The sequence below is a fragment of the Parus major genome, chromosome Z, assembly GCF_001522545.3.
Source record: "Parus major isolate Abel chromosome Z, Parus_major1.1, whole genome shotgun sequence".
Lineage (NCBI taxonomy): Eukaryota > Metazoa > Chordata > Aves > Passeriformes > Paridae > Parus > Parus major.
Window position 1 is genome coordinate 43,937,405 of NC_031799.1, and position 15,997 is coordinate 43,953,401.

The 15,997-nt window shown below is 37.5% G+C and overlaps 1 protein-coding gene and 1 long non-coding RNA gene across 13 annotated transcripts in view; one reads left to right on the plus strand and one right to left on the minus strand.

The window, feature by feature from the left end:
- Positions 1-15,997, plus strand: part of RNF170 (ring finger protein 170) — a 25,276-nt gene continuing 9,279 nt past the window's right edge. For 2 of the 12 annotated variants that reach the window (XM_015652585.2, XM_015652586.2), the window contains exons 1-4: positions 34-84; positions 2,750-2,807; positions 9,596-9,739; positions 14,641-14,716. In XM_015652585.2, coding sequence (XP_015508071.1) covers positions 9,603-9,739; positions 14,641-14,716 — 213 coding nt within the window. In that variant the 5' untranslated portion in view covers positions 34-84; positions 2,750-2,807; positions 9,596-9,602. Of the gene's footprint in view, positions 85-1,830; positions 2,512-2,748; positions 2,808-9,593; positions 9,740-13,346; positions 13,527-13,777; positions 13,908-14,640; positions 14,717-15,997 lie in introns of those variants that run through there. The other 10 variants (XM_033520256.1, XM_015652591.1, XM_015652588.1 and 7 more) reach the window with 9 other exon arrangements.
- The window catches only part of LOC107216081, a 25,835-nt gene continuing 25,497 nt past the window's right edge, over positions 15,660-15,997 (minus strand). The window contains exon 3 of the long non-coding RNA XR_001525381.3: positions 15,660-15,819. This is a non-coding gene — a long non-coding RNA (uncharacterized LOC107216081). The remainder of the gene's footprint in view (positions 15,820-15,997) is intronic.

Genomic DNA, 15,997 nt, shown 5'->3' on the forward strand with positions numbered 1-15,997 from the left:
GGGGCGCGGCGGGTACGCGACGCGACCCGGCGCCGTCGGGGGGACGGGGCGGGGCCGCGAGGCCGGCGGCGAGCGGCGGCTGAGGTACAGCGGGGGGACGGGCGGGGCCGGACCGGGCTGTCCGCCCCTCACAGCTGGCCGAGGGGGCGCTGGGGAGGGTGAGGGAGATGCGAAACCCACCCCCCCCTTGCACGCCCGCCGAGGCACCTCGTACGCTGCCGGGCCCTCGGATAGGAGGGATCTGCAGCCCTTCTCCCGGCTCCATGTGTGTGTGTGTGTGTATCTTGGGGCGGAGGAGCTGGTTAGGAGTGTGTCCGGCAGGGCTGGGAGCGTGGGTTTGTGAGGATAGTGTACCACAGGCGTTATCAATGTTGGTGTGTAATGTGTCTCGGCTTCTGGATGGAGTAGTCCCTTCAAGGTTTTTTTCTCTTTTTGGAGTAGAAAATGACCTTTCACCCACAGAAGTTCTTCTGTTTGTGAAAGGAGCAGCAACTACAAGGTTTTGCCCCTTCTGGAGTAGGAAATGACACTGCACCCACAGACATATCGTAGTATGACAGACTGTCTTAGTATCTATTGTGGTTTGGCTTGTGTATGGAGCAGCCTTGACGACGTTCTCCTCTGTTTTTGGAGAAGACAGTGGCGTTAGCTTACTTTCAACAAAGCTCTGCTGTGGTAAATTTAATGAAAAGGGAACCTACCAGTATCTGAAGGGAGACCCCCTTCTTCAGGACTTCAGGAAAGTCAGAGAGACACTTGTCATTAGGAACTGTAGTGACAAGGAGCAGTGGGTTCAAACTTAAAGAAAATAAATTTAGGCTAGATCCAAGAAGGATCCAGGAAGGAATTTTCTACTGTCAGGGGCGTTGAAATGCTGGAACAAGTTGTCCAAGGAGGTTGTGGATGCCCCAGCCCTGGCACTGTTCAAAACCAGTTTGGATAAGACTTGAGCAACCTGGTCTAGTGAGAGGTGTTCCTGTCCGTGGTGTGGGGATGTTGGGACTGAATGATCTTTTAGGTTCTTTCCAGTCTCTTTAACATTCTATGATTCAGTAAGTTACTTGGTTAGCGCTAGCTGCAAGTGGTGACTAGGAAGACGGGTGATTAGATATTGGAATGGGCTGCCCAGGGAAGTGGTGGAGTCACCATCCCAATGGGTGTTCAAGGAAAGACTGGACATGACATTTGGTGTCATGGTGTGGTTGACAGGGTGGTGTTCAGTCTTAGATTGGACTTGACGATCTCAGTGGTCTTTTCCTGCCTGATTGTTTTGTGTGATTCCTCAGTTGATTCAATTAATTTTTTATCTCAAAGACATGGCATCTGTCTGTGGCCAGAATGCCCCTGCATCCTTGCTGTGCCCCAGCCAGAGGAACTATCCATCATGCTGCAAATGGGTCACCTGAGGAATTCAAGTAACTCTTTCTTAGTAGTGTGTTGGATTTTGGACTGTTTGAAGTTTGCAATGAGAATGTGTGGCATTATGATAAGTTCTGCAGTTCCCTATCAGTTAACAGCGGACCTGATGCAGCAGCATGGAGTAGGCAGGCACAGGGCACTGATAACAGTGGAGGGCTGTATAAACAGGAGGGGTCACAGGTGCGGAAACTGTCGCTATTTTCCTTGTTTTCTCTGAGTTTTTCCATTTAATAAATTAGGTGTAAATTAGGTAATAAATTTGAGTGCTCCCTTTATGTCAGCTTCTTTTGAATTGAAGAGTATTGTAGAAGCTATGAAAGTTTCCAAGTTTTCCCAAGGAAGTACTTTCTCGCTGATCTCATTGTATAATCTTCAGCATAAGTTATAAATCAAATCTGTCTTCATTTGAAGCTAACTTTTAGTTTCAGAATGAATTTAAAGTCTTAGAAAGCTGCACAAGTACCAGCTTTCCATTCCAAGTTTTAATGTGTGCTTTAAGCAACATCCTTGGTGCTTTTGACAAACTATGCTTTCACAGTTACATTGCATTGCTTAAGTATTGTTTAAGTATTGTTTATTGTTAATTTACTTCTGTCATATCTTCCTCTATCTCATTTCCCACTCTTCTTTGCCTGTTGCCATGAGGTGTACACATGAGGTGTAGCCTGTATTTCGTTGATGCAAATAAACACAGTAATGCTTTTTGTCTTGCTATCTATTTTAGACATGAGGTTGTGTATGGAAGTAGCGCTTTCTACAGTAAGCAATTCTTGGGCACCTTAGCTAAGAGAGATCTGAAGCCTACTCATGCTTAGCTAAAGTATTACCATATTTTAGTAAACATTATTATAATGAAGTGACAGTATTTTCTTTTTCTTCCTGTCTGACCAGGAATGTCAGGTATCCAGGCTGAAGGCATTAGCAGGCTCTTTCTCATGCTCCTGTCTGCATATGAATTCAGTTGCACCCTCTGGTTTGTTTAGAACTCTATACCTTTCAGTATGTTATGGCGTTATGAAGTGGTGGAAGACTTTGTTGGGAATTGTTTTACACAACTCATACATCGCCCAGGCAGATATTCAGAACAGTAATGCTAAACAGGCCATTGAATTTGTCTTTCTGCTTCAAGCCATCCACATGCATTTGGGCTCAGGAGAAAAATTATTTGAGACATTTTATTTTCCCAGTAGAATGGTATATTAATTTTGGATTATTTTTCCTCACAGCCTCCTGCTGTTTGCAGCTGCATTGCTTTTAACTTGCAAAACATGATTCTTTCAGCAAAAGTAGAATATCTACTTTCTTTTTTCTTCTTTTTTTTTCTCTTTAGGAAAAAATGTGCCTCAGAGATTGCTGACCTCAGACCTTGCAGAAACCTGCTTTATCAGGCAAGTGCCAAAATTGGTCAGTTCATAAGATATGCTCAACAAAATCATTATTTACCTGCTGAAATTGCCCTCTTCTCTCTCTTGGTGAGACTGTTCAGGCCTTTTCCATTCTCTTTTGCAAAGAGTATGCATACACTTAAATGTAGTCAGCACAGTCCTGAAAGCAAAGGTAGTTCATGGTAACCATATAACTGAATATTATACAGATGAGTTTGGCTGTATTTCTTGTACCAGCTGAACTGATTTGTAAACCCAAAGTTGATGCAAATTCATAATAATGATGCATTAACAGGCTGCATGAAATTCTAGTAGGATAATCCCAAATCAGTTTTTAACAGCCTTGTTACAGAAGATACCAATTTATATGTTGCAATATTAGATTTATTTTTTTTTTAGTTTCCATTAGTAAGTGTGCCCTTTGGATTTTCTGCTACTGATTTTAATAATATAGGAAGATAATTAATACTAGAGATTGTTGTGTGTGGTGCTTTATTCAAATAAGACTGTGCTCACAAAAATGAAAAGCTAATAAATCCTGTTTCCTCAGAAACACTTTTTCTAAGTACTCCGTCAATCATTTCCATTATTTCTGTTTCATAATGTTATATTTGACTAAATCCCTTCTTCAAAGTCCAACTTTAGTACACTAAGGAACCTGGATAAAATGTTTCACCTCAGAATTTAGCTGATTTAGAATTTAGGCTAGTAAACTTCCATTGTTCATCATGTGTAATTCGTGCCTGCTGTTGTTAATTGTTTCTGAATGCAGTCTGGGCATATCTTTGGACTCTTAAAGAAAGAGAGCATACATAACTATAGGATCCACTTTGCTGATTCAAATCTATTCACAAAGTCCCATTATCAGCCACAGAGAGGGGCCATGACCTGCTACTACCCTTAAGCAGGAAGTAATTAGATAGCTTCTAATGAGACAGGTCTCAATTTTTGCCCCACATATAAGAATTTGTTTTTATTTTAGGAAATTTTGCCTGTTTTTCTCTTAAATGAAATATACTAAATTTAGGCCTATAAATATTGCAGTATAACCTAATATATCTTCAGAGGGAGGATTCCTGAATAAATATGTTCTGTTTTAATACGCTTAAATTCTTAGAAGTTGCTTTATGTTATCTAAAATAGGCCAGTCTTATTAGAAAGCTTTTGATACAAATGAAACCAATATATTGTTTGTTTCTATTATGTGGGAGAAAATTCTGAGGGGTTAAAGCCTTCTTGTTCTTAAGAAAGTGTGACCTGTGGTACTTGACAAGTTGGAGATGAATTCGCTTATCCTGGAAAGGACAGAACCTCTACAAATTAAACAGCTTTTTCAAAGGGCGGGGCAATATTTTTGCTAATAAAAAGTGAAAGGAGTCATGGGTTCTGGCTTGCACACTGGCCCACCATCACTATCTTAACTTTATAAATTTTTTCAAGAACTGATGGTGGCTGCCAGTGCTGCATCAAGATGAAAACACTCAAAACTGAAATAAATGAAAATGCAAAACTCCATTTTTCTCATCCAGTTCACTCCCAGCCCATCCCATAAAGGACACTTTGTTATCCAAATTATCTTTCAGATGTTGAACACATTGTATCCTGCTCACAAAGTTAATACAGTAAGGTTAATAACTTGTATATCACATCATTATTGCTTGTATATTACCTCATTGTTTACTTCTCAGATATCAAGAGAATCTCGTATTTCTTTTTCACTGTGCTTGCACATTCCTTTGGTAATGGGTAAAAGGACTCTATTGAGAGCATATTATCATATGGCATTTCCCTGATAAGCTCAGAAAACTTCAAATAGTTCAGAAAACTATGGGGAGAATTCTGACTTTGGACAGCTGACAGCTGTTTAACACATCATGGTAAAGAATGGGTTGTTTTCCATGTCTTTATGAGTCATGGCATAGGGTATTGTAGCTGTCAACACTGAAAGTCCTAATACTTTTCAGATCTGAAAAATTAAGAAATAGTACATCCACACTAGTGTATATCTTCATTTTCTCGCACTTCAGTGTGATCTGTATGAATTTCCAAGAATAGAAGCCATGGTGCTTGCAGTATTGCTCACTGTAGTTCTACTTTTTTGCTTAAATCTGCATGCATTGTTCATACATAACCACAGAGGGAAGAATGTAACTTTTAAAAGGTATGTAGATTCTTGTTTGAAATGTAAAAAAAATAAAAATAAAAATTAGTGTTACTTTGTCAGCAATCACTCTAAGAAAAACTGATAATAAACTAGGTGATTTTCTGTACAGATGATTAATTACTGACAGATTTACAAATAAAACTGCATGATTTTACAAAAGTAGATTGCATTCTTTTCTATTGTGAAACCTTTTCTGGACAATTTACTCTGAGGTTGTTTATACTGTCTAGCCGTCAAGAGCCCTCATGGAGATAAACCTGATCCCAGTCTACTGGGATGCAATGTCAAGCTGTAATGTAGCTAGCCCAAATGGAATGGAGAAGTAACTCCTTGTCTTTTTCCCTTTTTCTGTGTTATTTTACTTGAAGCAAGTGCCGGTAATCTGAAGATAAGATGAAGTAAAGCTGGAATTTAAGATTTGAGCTTTGGTGTTGTTGTTTTTAATGTAGGAAAAAGGCCCAGCATTTTTGTCAGTTTTTAAAAGTTTGCAATTGATGTTTTTAACATTCTGGAGTTAATTGTATAAGTTGTATAATTGATGTGAGTATTATTAGATATTGCTTCATTTTCATCCTCTCATTGGAAAACAAGGTGAAGTTATGCTTGCATTTAAGAAAGTCATCCTTGTGAAATGGCTAAAAAGAGAGAAATTCTTAAGTATAAACAGAAATCGTGTATCAGAATTTAATCTATTTTCAAATACCACCTTTTTCTCCTCAAGTAATCTTATACAGTTGTTACTTTTCTCAGAGCTAGTGTGAAAGCATATGAATATGAAAGAATAGAAACAGAGCAATAAAAAAATTAAAACCTTCTTTGCAATTATAAAAATAAACAATGTAACATAAGCCTACAAAAAAGAAAAAAAAAACTTTAAAGTAATTTAATGTCTGAAAGGCCTGTGATGTAGAACCCAGTTCTGAAAATAATTGTATGAGGAAAAGGTTGATAAAATGCTGTCATTTTTTCATAACCAGACAAATAATCAATGGATGGGATTTAGTATGAACCAGACTTAACTTGCTGATTGATTTAATTGATTTATTTCCATCAAATTATTAACAGTGACTATTTTAGGAGTGATAAAGTGTGTGAGTGATTTTATGTGATAAAGTCTGGTTCTGGAAGTCTTCTCTGACACACACTTGGCCTTAATCAAGGCTGGCTGCCTCTAAAGACTGAGTCTTCATTACATTTTTAAATCTCCTATAGCTTGCTTCTTAGTTGCACCCTCTGAAAGAGCAACACTTGCTAAACACATGCACTGTGAGGTGAGATTTCTTAGAAGCTATTTTTAGTTATCTAGCCTGTCATACGTTCAAACCAGTGCAGATCATTCTTTGGCTGTTGTGGTTGCACTTGAAGAAACATGAACTGCAAGCCTCCAGTTCTGGGTATTTTGTTTGAAAACATTCAAGATAGCCTTGAAATCAGAAAATTCCTTCCTCCTTCAGTCAGGCATTTTTTCTACTACTGTATTTTAACATTTTCCTTGTAGATTGCTTTTTTTAACATGCTATCTCAGAGATAAGAGAAGGAGGAGGAGATTGTCACTGTCTCTACTGAGGCATGAATTCAGAGAAAGTATATATTGGTTCTTTTGAAGTGATACCCTTCTGTTTTGTAGTATGTAGTCTACACAAGTCTTGTCAGCTCTCCTGTGCAGTGATCTTATTCAGAAAAAGTGCTGGGAGTAACAAGAAAAATATACACAGCACTTGTCGGCTGTCCAGAAACAGCAAGTAAATTAAAACATGAACAACACAGGCATTAGACACTGATAGTTTGTCTTCTCTAGAATTCAGTAGCAGTAGCAGCTGGAAGTGCGTCTGAGGCAGGTATTTCACTCCCCCTCTATATGGTCTTTGCAGTATTGATACATAAGTGAAGACAAAGGTGAAATAAGTGAAGTCTCAGGGTGTTTATGCAGAGAGAAAGGCTGTGCAATAATTTCTCTTGGGCACTATTCTTATGTCAAAAAGGTTATTGGGAAAATCATATATGTTTCAAAATGAAGGACTGATGTAGGTATAAGTAACTGGCATTATGTGCAAGAAGGAAGAGAAGGTGAGGATTTGTGTATTTCGTTTTCATGTTCTGATGCTAACTTTGGCACCTTAGTCTGGTATTTCAAGAAAGGTGGGTGAGCATTTCAAGAAATGAAGGCAAGTAGATGCAGTGAGTGCTATTAATGGTAGGCAGATAAGAATTTAGAGTGTTGTTGCAAGGAACATGCAGAGTGGGAAAAGCTGGAGTAGACGTCTTGAAGGCTGTTCTGGGAAACCTTTTTAAACTGGTGTGACATTGGTAATTCATGTGTTTTCAAAGTGCATCAAGCAAGCAGTGACAGAGGAAGTTCAGGCATTAGTGTAAGTAACATTTGCCTTCCAAAGGTGCAGTTAAATCATCTGTATGTTTCTGACACAATATGTATTTCTGGAAAAAAAACACAAAACTCTGTGTAATAGTTACTGGGATGTAGTTGTCTTTGGCATGTTGGTATAGTCTAGCAGAACTTATCTGGAACAATGGAGGAATTATACCAGTTCCTTGGCATTTACTTCTGATTTTGTTCTGGGTGGTCAACCCAGAAAAAAAGTGGGGTAGAGTAAAAATTAGTTGATTGATAGTGATACTTAAGGAGGAAAAATATAGGAATTGAAGATATCAGCTTGCACAGTTGTGGAAAATGGCTGTCTCATAATTATACAGTGTAAGAGAGAAGCTTCTTCAGGACTGGATATGCAAAGAAATTAAATATACAAGCAGTTAATGTTGAGCTAGGGAGGCATCACAGCACAGCCACCAGTTCAGATCCTCAGCACCAGGGAACCACTGCTCCAAAAAATTTCACATCTTAACCTCTTTAGCTTTAGGAATGTAATTGTTTAAATAGCTATGCAGAGAAATGCTTCAACTCCTTTTGTAGGCCTATGTTCCTATGTAAGATCTTTCCACAAAGATCTGGTCTTTTATTCATTAGTATGTATGAAACGTGTAAACATTGACCTACTTTAAACATGCCTGTTTATGAGTCATTGGTGTTCCACCTTTGAAAGGAGTTACTCTTTCCAAATACTGGGACATAGTTGCTTGTTGAAAGCTATAATTAGCAAAAAATTGACAATAGTTACATAAATAATAGTCTCAGTTCAGATTGGTGCACTTAGGATAACTTAGTTTATTGTTTCCCTTCATATGTGCTTCATTATTCCATTTTAGTTTTCACAGTGAAAGCCCAAAAATATGACAATAATTAATGAAATCTTCCCTTGTTCTCCATGAGTTTGCTCTGCTCTTATGGTACTTAATTATACTACTTACACTTTTTATCAATACTCTTAGAATGTATCAGCTTCTCTTGTATTGCTGCTACAGAAGGCAGCTCCCACAAATGTAAGGAAGCTTGAAAAAAGCTCCACTGCTTATACTAGAAAAAATGTGGAGGGTGAGAGTATCTGTCCTAGGGAAAAGATGATGCTTTTTTATTAGCAGTAGACCCGACATGCTGAAATGTTGCCAGGGTAGTCATTACAGGTATCCACTAAAATCATCATGACTTGTATTCCATTTCAGTTTTGCAATTAATTCAGGGCCAGAGGGTGTTTGGTGATATTTGCTAGACAGCGAGGTTTAAATTAAAAATGACACATGAGCTGTGAAGTGCAGTGAAACACAGATGAAGGCTTGCAAGCTGGACTAAGAAACAGAGGAAAAGATACCAGTCTTACCTGCCTTCAGAAACCAATACTGGGATTTTATGTTAGCTTCATGGAAAATACTTCAATTGGGTATGGACAGAGCTTCAGTATGACTTTTCGTGTCATTTGGCAGAGTTAGCTTCACCTTTCTGATTTCATGACATAGTTCATTTCACTTCCTGATTGCAACAGCAGTGATTCAGCAGTGGGTTGGAAACTACTTTATTTTGCATGTCTCCACCTGTAGGTTAGTGCTGTAAGTTAATATATGTTAGCCTTAGTCACTGATGGCTAAAAATGCGAAACAAGTATAAAACAAGTGAGTCTAACTAAGGAAGCCTGATAGTACTGTTTTTCTTTCAAGTTTTCCCCATGTTTCTAGCTAAAGGTTGGTAATGCACAGAAAACACAAATTAAGTTTAAAATGTATTGGGTGGTTCCAGTGTATCCAAATGAGCATTTAACACTAAAACCAAAATGCCCTAGCTTTTTCTTTCACATAAGTGGTGAAAGTTAAATTTCTGTGTTTGCTTAGCCTACCAGGAATGATGTGGTGTGTAATAGCTATAATTCTTGATAATGCAGAGTTGTGAAATTTTTTTTCAGTAAACTGTTCTTAGAATATGGCCAGTTCCATAAAGACCTATTCCTATGCCATTTATCTCATAAAAGTTTCCAGGTAAACTATGTTGTTTTTTTTTTTACAATCATAAGACAGCAATTTAAAATTTGTTTTCTACTGCGTAAGACCTCTACAGCAAGCTCAGTGTTTGGTAAAAATGGATACATTCCTTCTTTTTATACTACTCTTTTCTCCCAACAATGACTATTCTGTTTACATATTGTTGGTAATTGTGTTAAAAATGTCTGTGTTCATATGTTTTAATATATGTATATATATATATATATTTCTTTTTGCATTTTAGAGCTGTGATGGCCAGTCACCAAGCAGAAGTTCAGAGTTTGAAGTTAGATAATGATTCAGTTATAGAAGGAGTAAGTGACCAGGTACTGGTGGCAGTTGTGCTCAGTTTCACTTTCATTGCTGCTCTGGTATATACACTTTTAAGGTGAGAATGTGTTGACAGGAATTATTAATTTTTTATGAAAATTGACTAACTGTCTTGACAACTTCGTGCATTGGTACATAAAAACTGTGATTTCGTGACAGTATGAAAGTGATTGTTTGATTGCTTACTATGTTTAATTAATTGCTTGGCACAGCTAGAATCAAAAGTGGAGTTTAACTCTTCCTTATCTTCAGATAATCAAACTGAGTAGTGTTCATCATTCCTTAAGACTGAAAATGGTTTCATTCACAGTCTGTATGGCTGCTGTATTGTATTTGGTTACAAAGTACAGCTTCGTCAATGACTCCAAGATAAAAATTGGATGTATTCCTCCAATGTATATTCTAGCTGCAGTCTCCTTCCCAAAAAACAAACAACAACCCAAATCCAAACAAAGTGACTGATTTATTTTTTTTTTTAATGAGTATGCTGTAAAACAGTGGACTTCAATATGCATTCCATACAGGAAAATGTTACATTCAGAATTCAGTAACTTTAATGATCAAGTCATCAAAGATTATTTTTGTTTCAATTTTTCTTTGCATCCTAACAAATATCTTAGCCTGTGTGTTTTGGGAAAAGCCAGTCTGAGGTTTAGATTGGCTTATTTTATTTCCTTCCATTTAATTTCATTATTTCATTTCATTCCATTTCATTCAATTTCATTTCATTTCATGGATGTGTGTAGACTTCTGCACACAGAACAGTTTTCAAAACCAAGGGAACTCAGTTTTAGTGACACAGTGGCATCATGGAACTTACTGAAGAGGATACGTCCACATTAGAAATATTGCTGGGGTAGAGCTACTTGAGAACAAGCCACAAAATAAACACTAGGTGGAAACACTTGGTTGGACTGCAAGGCAGTGCTGCAGTTCAAGACCAGGAGATCACAAAGGAGTCTTAAGAAATGCTTCACTTCACATTGCCTTTTTTTTTCTGAAGCTGTTTCAGTTACTCAGATTGCTTTAAGAATGCCTCTTTTTCATCTGCTCTGTTATGATTTCTCTGGCCCTCATATTGACATTTTTGGCAGTTGTGACTTGAATTTTAAGTGTTTAGTTTGAAAGTTAACACTTTATTTTTAAACTCTAGAAAGGCAAGTAAGAAATGTTAAAAAAAAAAGTGAGTGGAACCTGGGTCAGCAGTTGGCAAGAGTAGCAGGAGTTCAGTCAGAATAAAGTTCAGGGAGATGATGTGTCAATTATGAACAATTACTTAGGGAGGAAGATAAGGCTTGTTATCTATTGCCTCTGCAAGTATAATGAGGTAGGTAAAAAGTTTGTGAATCCTGTTACTTACCTTGATGGTTTATTTTCTGGAGGGACAAATAAACTGAAAACACAAAGCTTCTAGACTTTGGAGGTCTGCATTGTATGATTTGTTACCAATGACAGGACTTGAGGAAACACGTGAAGCTGACTCAGAGGAGGTTTAGGTTAGATACCAGAAAAAAGTTTTTCACCCAGAAGATAGTTGAGCATTGGAACAGGCTCCCCAGTGAAGTCAGAGCAGCAGCCTGACAGAGTTGGAGACATGTTTGGGCAGTAGTCTCAGGCATATGTGTCTTGAGGTGTCTGTGCAGGGCCAGGAGTTGAACTCAATGATCCTGATGGGTCCCTGCCAATTCAGCGTATTCTGTGACTGTGATTCTATGACTGATGACTGAAAGTCTTACCAGGATCCTCTTAGCTCCCTGTTTGGCCTTCTCGTACTTTTTGAAATCATCTGTATTCAGCAGCACTGTTCATCTATCTCCTTTGTATTGTTGCCATCAAAATCTGCACAGTATACTAGAAAATCTGTACGGTACAAAAATTATGGTACTTTTAATTTATTTAGCACTGAGGGGGAAGTGAGGGAGAAAAAGCGTATTTTCTTTTTCTTCACTAGTTACCTTGGACAGTACAGTAGTCATTGTGTTCCTTATATGGTGTTCATTACCCCAGTTTTTTCTTTGCCTTTCGTGCTTCTGTGTCAACAGAACTGAAATACTTGGGTAGGAACAGATCACGGGTAGGTAAACAGGAAGGAAAGCTTATGGTAAGAATAGTTGCTGGGGCTGAATAAAAAGGGAAATGAGGAGCAAGGAGTGTGTGTTGCAGTAGATTTTAGGGGGCAGAAGCAGAATATGAAGAAAATTTAAGGGATTTAGTTGTACTTGTTTCCATTTGAAAGAACTCAGTGAAGCATCACATCAAGGCTTCATTCATGCTTCTGGCGGAGAAACAAGCCATAATTAAGACATGTAACAAGTTGCAAATTTGTAGTTCAGGCGCTATACCTTTGTAAAGCCTGTGTGCTTTTGAGTTATAAATTCTGGTGAAATGAAGCCAGATTTTTTTCCATCATCTTTTAAACTAGTGAGTAGGTTGTCACCTTAAAATTAGATTGTGAAAATTCAGTGCATTCAACAAATTAAAGGAAGCCTGACCCTTTAATTCCCTACAAGAGATTTGTCCTAGATGACTTACCTGTTCCATGTTTACGGGTCTACAGGTTTAGATCTCTTTAATATCATTTTTCTTTCCATCATATGGCTTGATTATAAGATCAAATCACTATTTTCAGCAGAAGTGAGATCTTAGTCCGTGGAAATTAACACTGTCCATCACTGCACAGTAATGCACCAGTCCCCTTAAGTACTGTTCCTCTCTTTCCTTGTGTGAGACTGCACAATCTCCATGAGTAGGCATTCTTCTTCCTTCCAATAATAATAGTTTGGTGGAGCCCTCTGTGGTATATAGTACAATTTTTTCATATCATGAGACCTTCTTCATCAAGTTTTGGTGTGCTAGCAGTCAGAAAGAGGGGAAATAAAAGGCCTTTGCGTATAACTTTATTTCTTTCTGGCTTGTGTTTGATAATGCCTTTAATTACATGGCACCATATTGGTTTTCATTTATTTCAGTTATCTTCTCACAATAATTGCATGACAGAATTTATGAATTTGGTATGTTTTGAGCTCTGCCTGTCCCTTCCTGAACACTGCATGGATTTCAGCTACTTCACCACCATCTTATGCATAAGTGACAGTACACACTGTACCTCTGCAGCTCTACAAATGCTGTCATGATTTTGGCATAGTATGTGATGACAGGGTAAGGTCATAAAATGAACACTTGCAGTAGCAAATTTACAAGTAGTTGTTTATGGAGAAATCAGAATAAACTGTCTTAAAATTCACACCTTCCACTAGTGTGAATCAAATTGAACTTCAATATATATCAAACATTGTGGCAAACTCAATATGTGAAATATGTTCATTCTGTAGCATCTGAACAGAAAAAGACTTCTATACATATAACATGCATGACAGCCAACATCCACAAAATCTGATTCATGGAGACCAAAGGGGTGTAAGAATATACCTATAATACAGGTTTTCCATCATATAGCTTTCATATGTCACCCACATTAATATTAAATAAAATTTCTTTAGCCATGTAATATTAGCATGAAAAATATGGGACTTATCTGTTTCTCTTTGAAGAAAGAATGAAGCAGACAAAATGTTAAATATAGCAATAATGCAATATTATGATTATGCCCATAGTATTATTATTATTATTATTATGCCCACATTAACTGAAGGAAAATATTGCAGAAGCTTCTAGAAGCATTGAGGAAATTACATAATACAACTGCAACCACAAAATGTCCTAAAAGTTCAGCCAGTCCAGCCCTGATCTCTGACAGAGGATCAGCTTACCTCAATATCCCTGGAAGCATTGCAACCTGTTTTTTGAATCAACTTCTAGTCAGGGATGGATCAAAATAGCCTGAGGTAATCTTGTCTGATTTTGTACACTATATGCAGTTGGAAATGTGTTTCCACAGGCCTTAGATAATTGTGGGAAATAATTGCTCATATTTATAGAATGAAAGACTTACCCTGTCTTGTTTTCATTCCATGAACAGTCTTCTATATAAACTGACATTTCTTAAGTCTTTCTCTAATGTTTAAAAAATGTAGGCAGTAGTTCTTATTATCTTCTGAACTTCACCCAACTTCTCTATATGTTTCTGTGCATTTAGCCCAAAATGGAGAACAGAATCCAGCTGAAACCTCAGGAGTGCTAAGCAGACTATATCATCATTGAAATCCATATGAGTTAATAAAGCATAAAAATTCAAATTTCTAATATGCTGTTGGTTCATATTTATTGTAAGTCAACACCTCTGATTGTTGTCATTTTTAATTTCAATTCTGTCCAATTGTGGTTTTGAACTTAAAATTTTTAATATATCCATCCTTCTTTTTTCAGTGTGTCCCTTCCCAATGATTCCTCTTGGCATGTCTAACCTGCAATTTGCTTGCCTGTAGAATCTTGCCTTTTTTAAAAAAGAGTGATTTTAAAAGAGTGGTTTCTTTTTATATCCAGTCTGCTGATAGTTATATAAATTCAATATTCTAAATGTAAGTTTGTCTACCCTTTCTTATGCAAATGTCATGTAGCAGATAAAATTGAAGTAATTAGGAGGTTGCAACTCTATGACTTAGGCAGTGAGTGAAAAACTAGTAATATAAGTAGAACAACAAATAAGATACTAGCAATGGAGACAAAAATGAGAAATATTTCTGCATGTTTAATAAAAAAAGCTTTCAGGCAACTTTATTTTTTGTAGGTTCATGGCTTAATTTTTTCTCAAAATCTAGTTTTAACATGATTTAATGATTGATTATGTAGTCACTGAAAAATCGTGCTGTTGTACAGCTTTAAGTGTCCAAACTAACTTTAGGCTCCAGAATAAATACCTGTTTCCTTAATTATTTGTGTACTTCCTTTAAAATCCTTTATAACAGGAAAGAATTTTTTGGCCTTTGTTCAAATTTCATATTTGTTTCAGTGAGTTATTTTTCAGTGTTACGAGTCACTTGTATTTATTTCCTTTCACAGAAATGAACATCAGAACATACATCCAGAAAATCAAGAGCTAGTGCGAGCTCTTCGTCAACAGCTTCAAACTGATCAGGTACTGTACTAAGTGTTGGCATCATTCAGCTCTCTGACGTGGGGTACTGAAGGCTTCTCTGAGGTTCTGGAAGAAGATGATCTTAAAAGTTGTGGGAGTTCACTTACTGTACAGAGGCATCCTTGAAACCCATCAAGTACTGAGATAATGTAGCTTTTTTTAAGGGATGCATTAAGTAATTAAAACTAAATTTTGGCTGGCTTTTCCAGCTTTCCAAAGAAGTTTTTGCCACAAGGTGGAGTATGTTAGATTGTGCTGTGTGCTTCCTGGAATGTTCTTGGGAATTTAGGGGTAAATGAAAGGAAATCTGGAGTACTGTTTGCTGAGACAGGACAGGGGTTAGATGTTTAGACTGATAAACTCTGTGTAGCAGAACAATGGCACAGCAACAAGAGCCAGGCTACGGAGTGGAACTTTTTAGCAAAGCCTTTGGTCACAGGACAGAGAGTAGTGGTTTTAAATTGAAAGAAGCTAGGTTGAAATGGAACGAAAGGAAGAAATTCTTTACAGTGAGGGTAGTGAAGCACTGGAATAGGCTGCCCAGAGAAGTTATGGATGCCCCATCCCTAGAAATGTTCAAGGCAGGGTTGGATGGGGCTCTGAGCAGCCTGGTCTAGTGGAAGGTGTCCCTACCTAGGACAGTTGGAACTTAGTGATCTTTAAAGGCCCTTCAAGCTCAGACCATTCAATGATTCTATGGCTGCATCCAGTTTGGACATGTAGCGTCTAAGCAATGCGTTTGGAGAATATTGAGAACAGTCTTTCATCATGATACTACTTTGTCAAGTTTCAACAGGGATTCTGATAATATTTCTAGGTTTCAAAGAGACATGAGCAGTTGATGTTTGCTAGAAAGATTTTTATTGTATAAAAGCATCAGTCTCGAAGGCAAAATGTTTGGAAAATTAAAGTATTTGCTAAAAGCTTTTGGCATAAAGTCCCGAGTTCTGAGCAGCAGCAGCTCTCTGGTATAAGGTACCGATGTTCAGGGTAGCAGCTTCTCAGCGTGGAGTTCTGTTGCCTTGGGCAAAAGCAGCTGGAGATGATGATGGTGCTGCTGTTCTTCTTCGGATGTTTGTTTTTTTTCTGTTGGTCGTTCTTCTCTGGTCCCCAATACAGAGGATTAAATTCATAAATCATCTAATCAGCTAAAAACACACTTCTAAAACAATACTTTCTACACAAATTTGAATTTAATTCTAACATGCAAAAGCAATGTTCTCTTTACCTAAATTTTATCTGTTTTATCAGGGTGTTATCTGTTAATGTGAGTAATTCTAT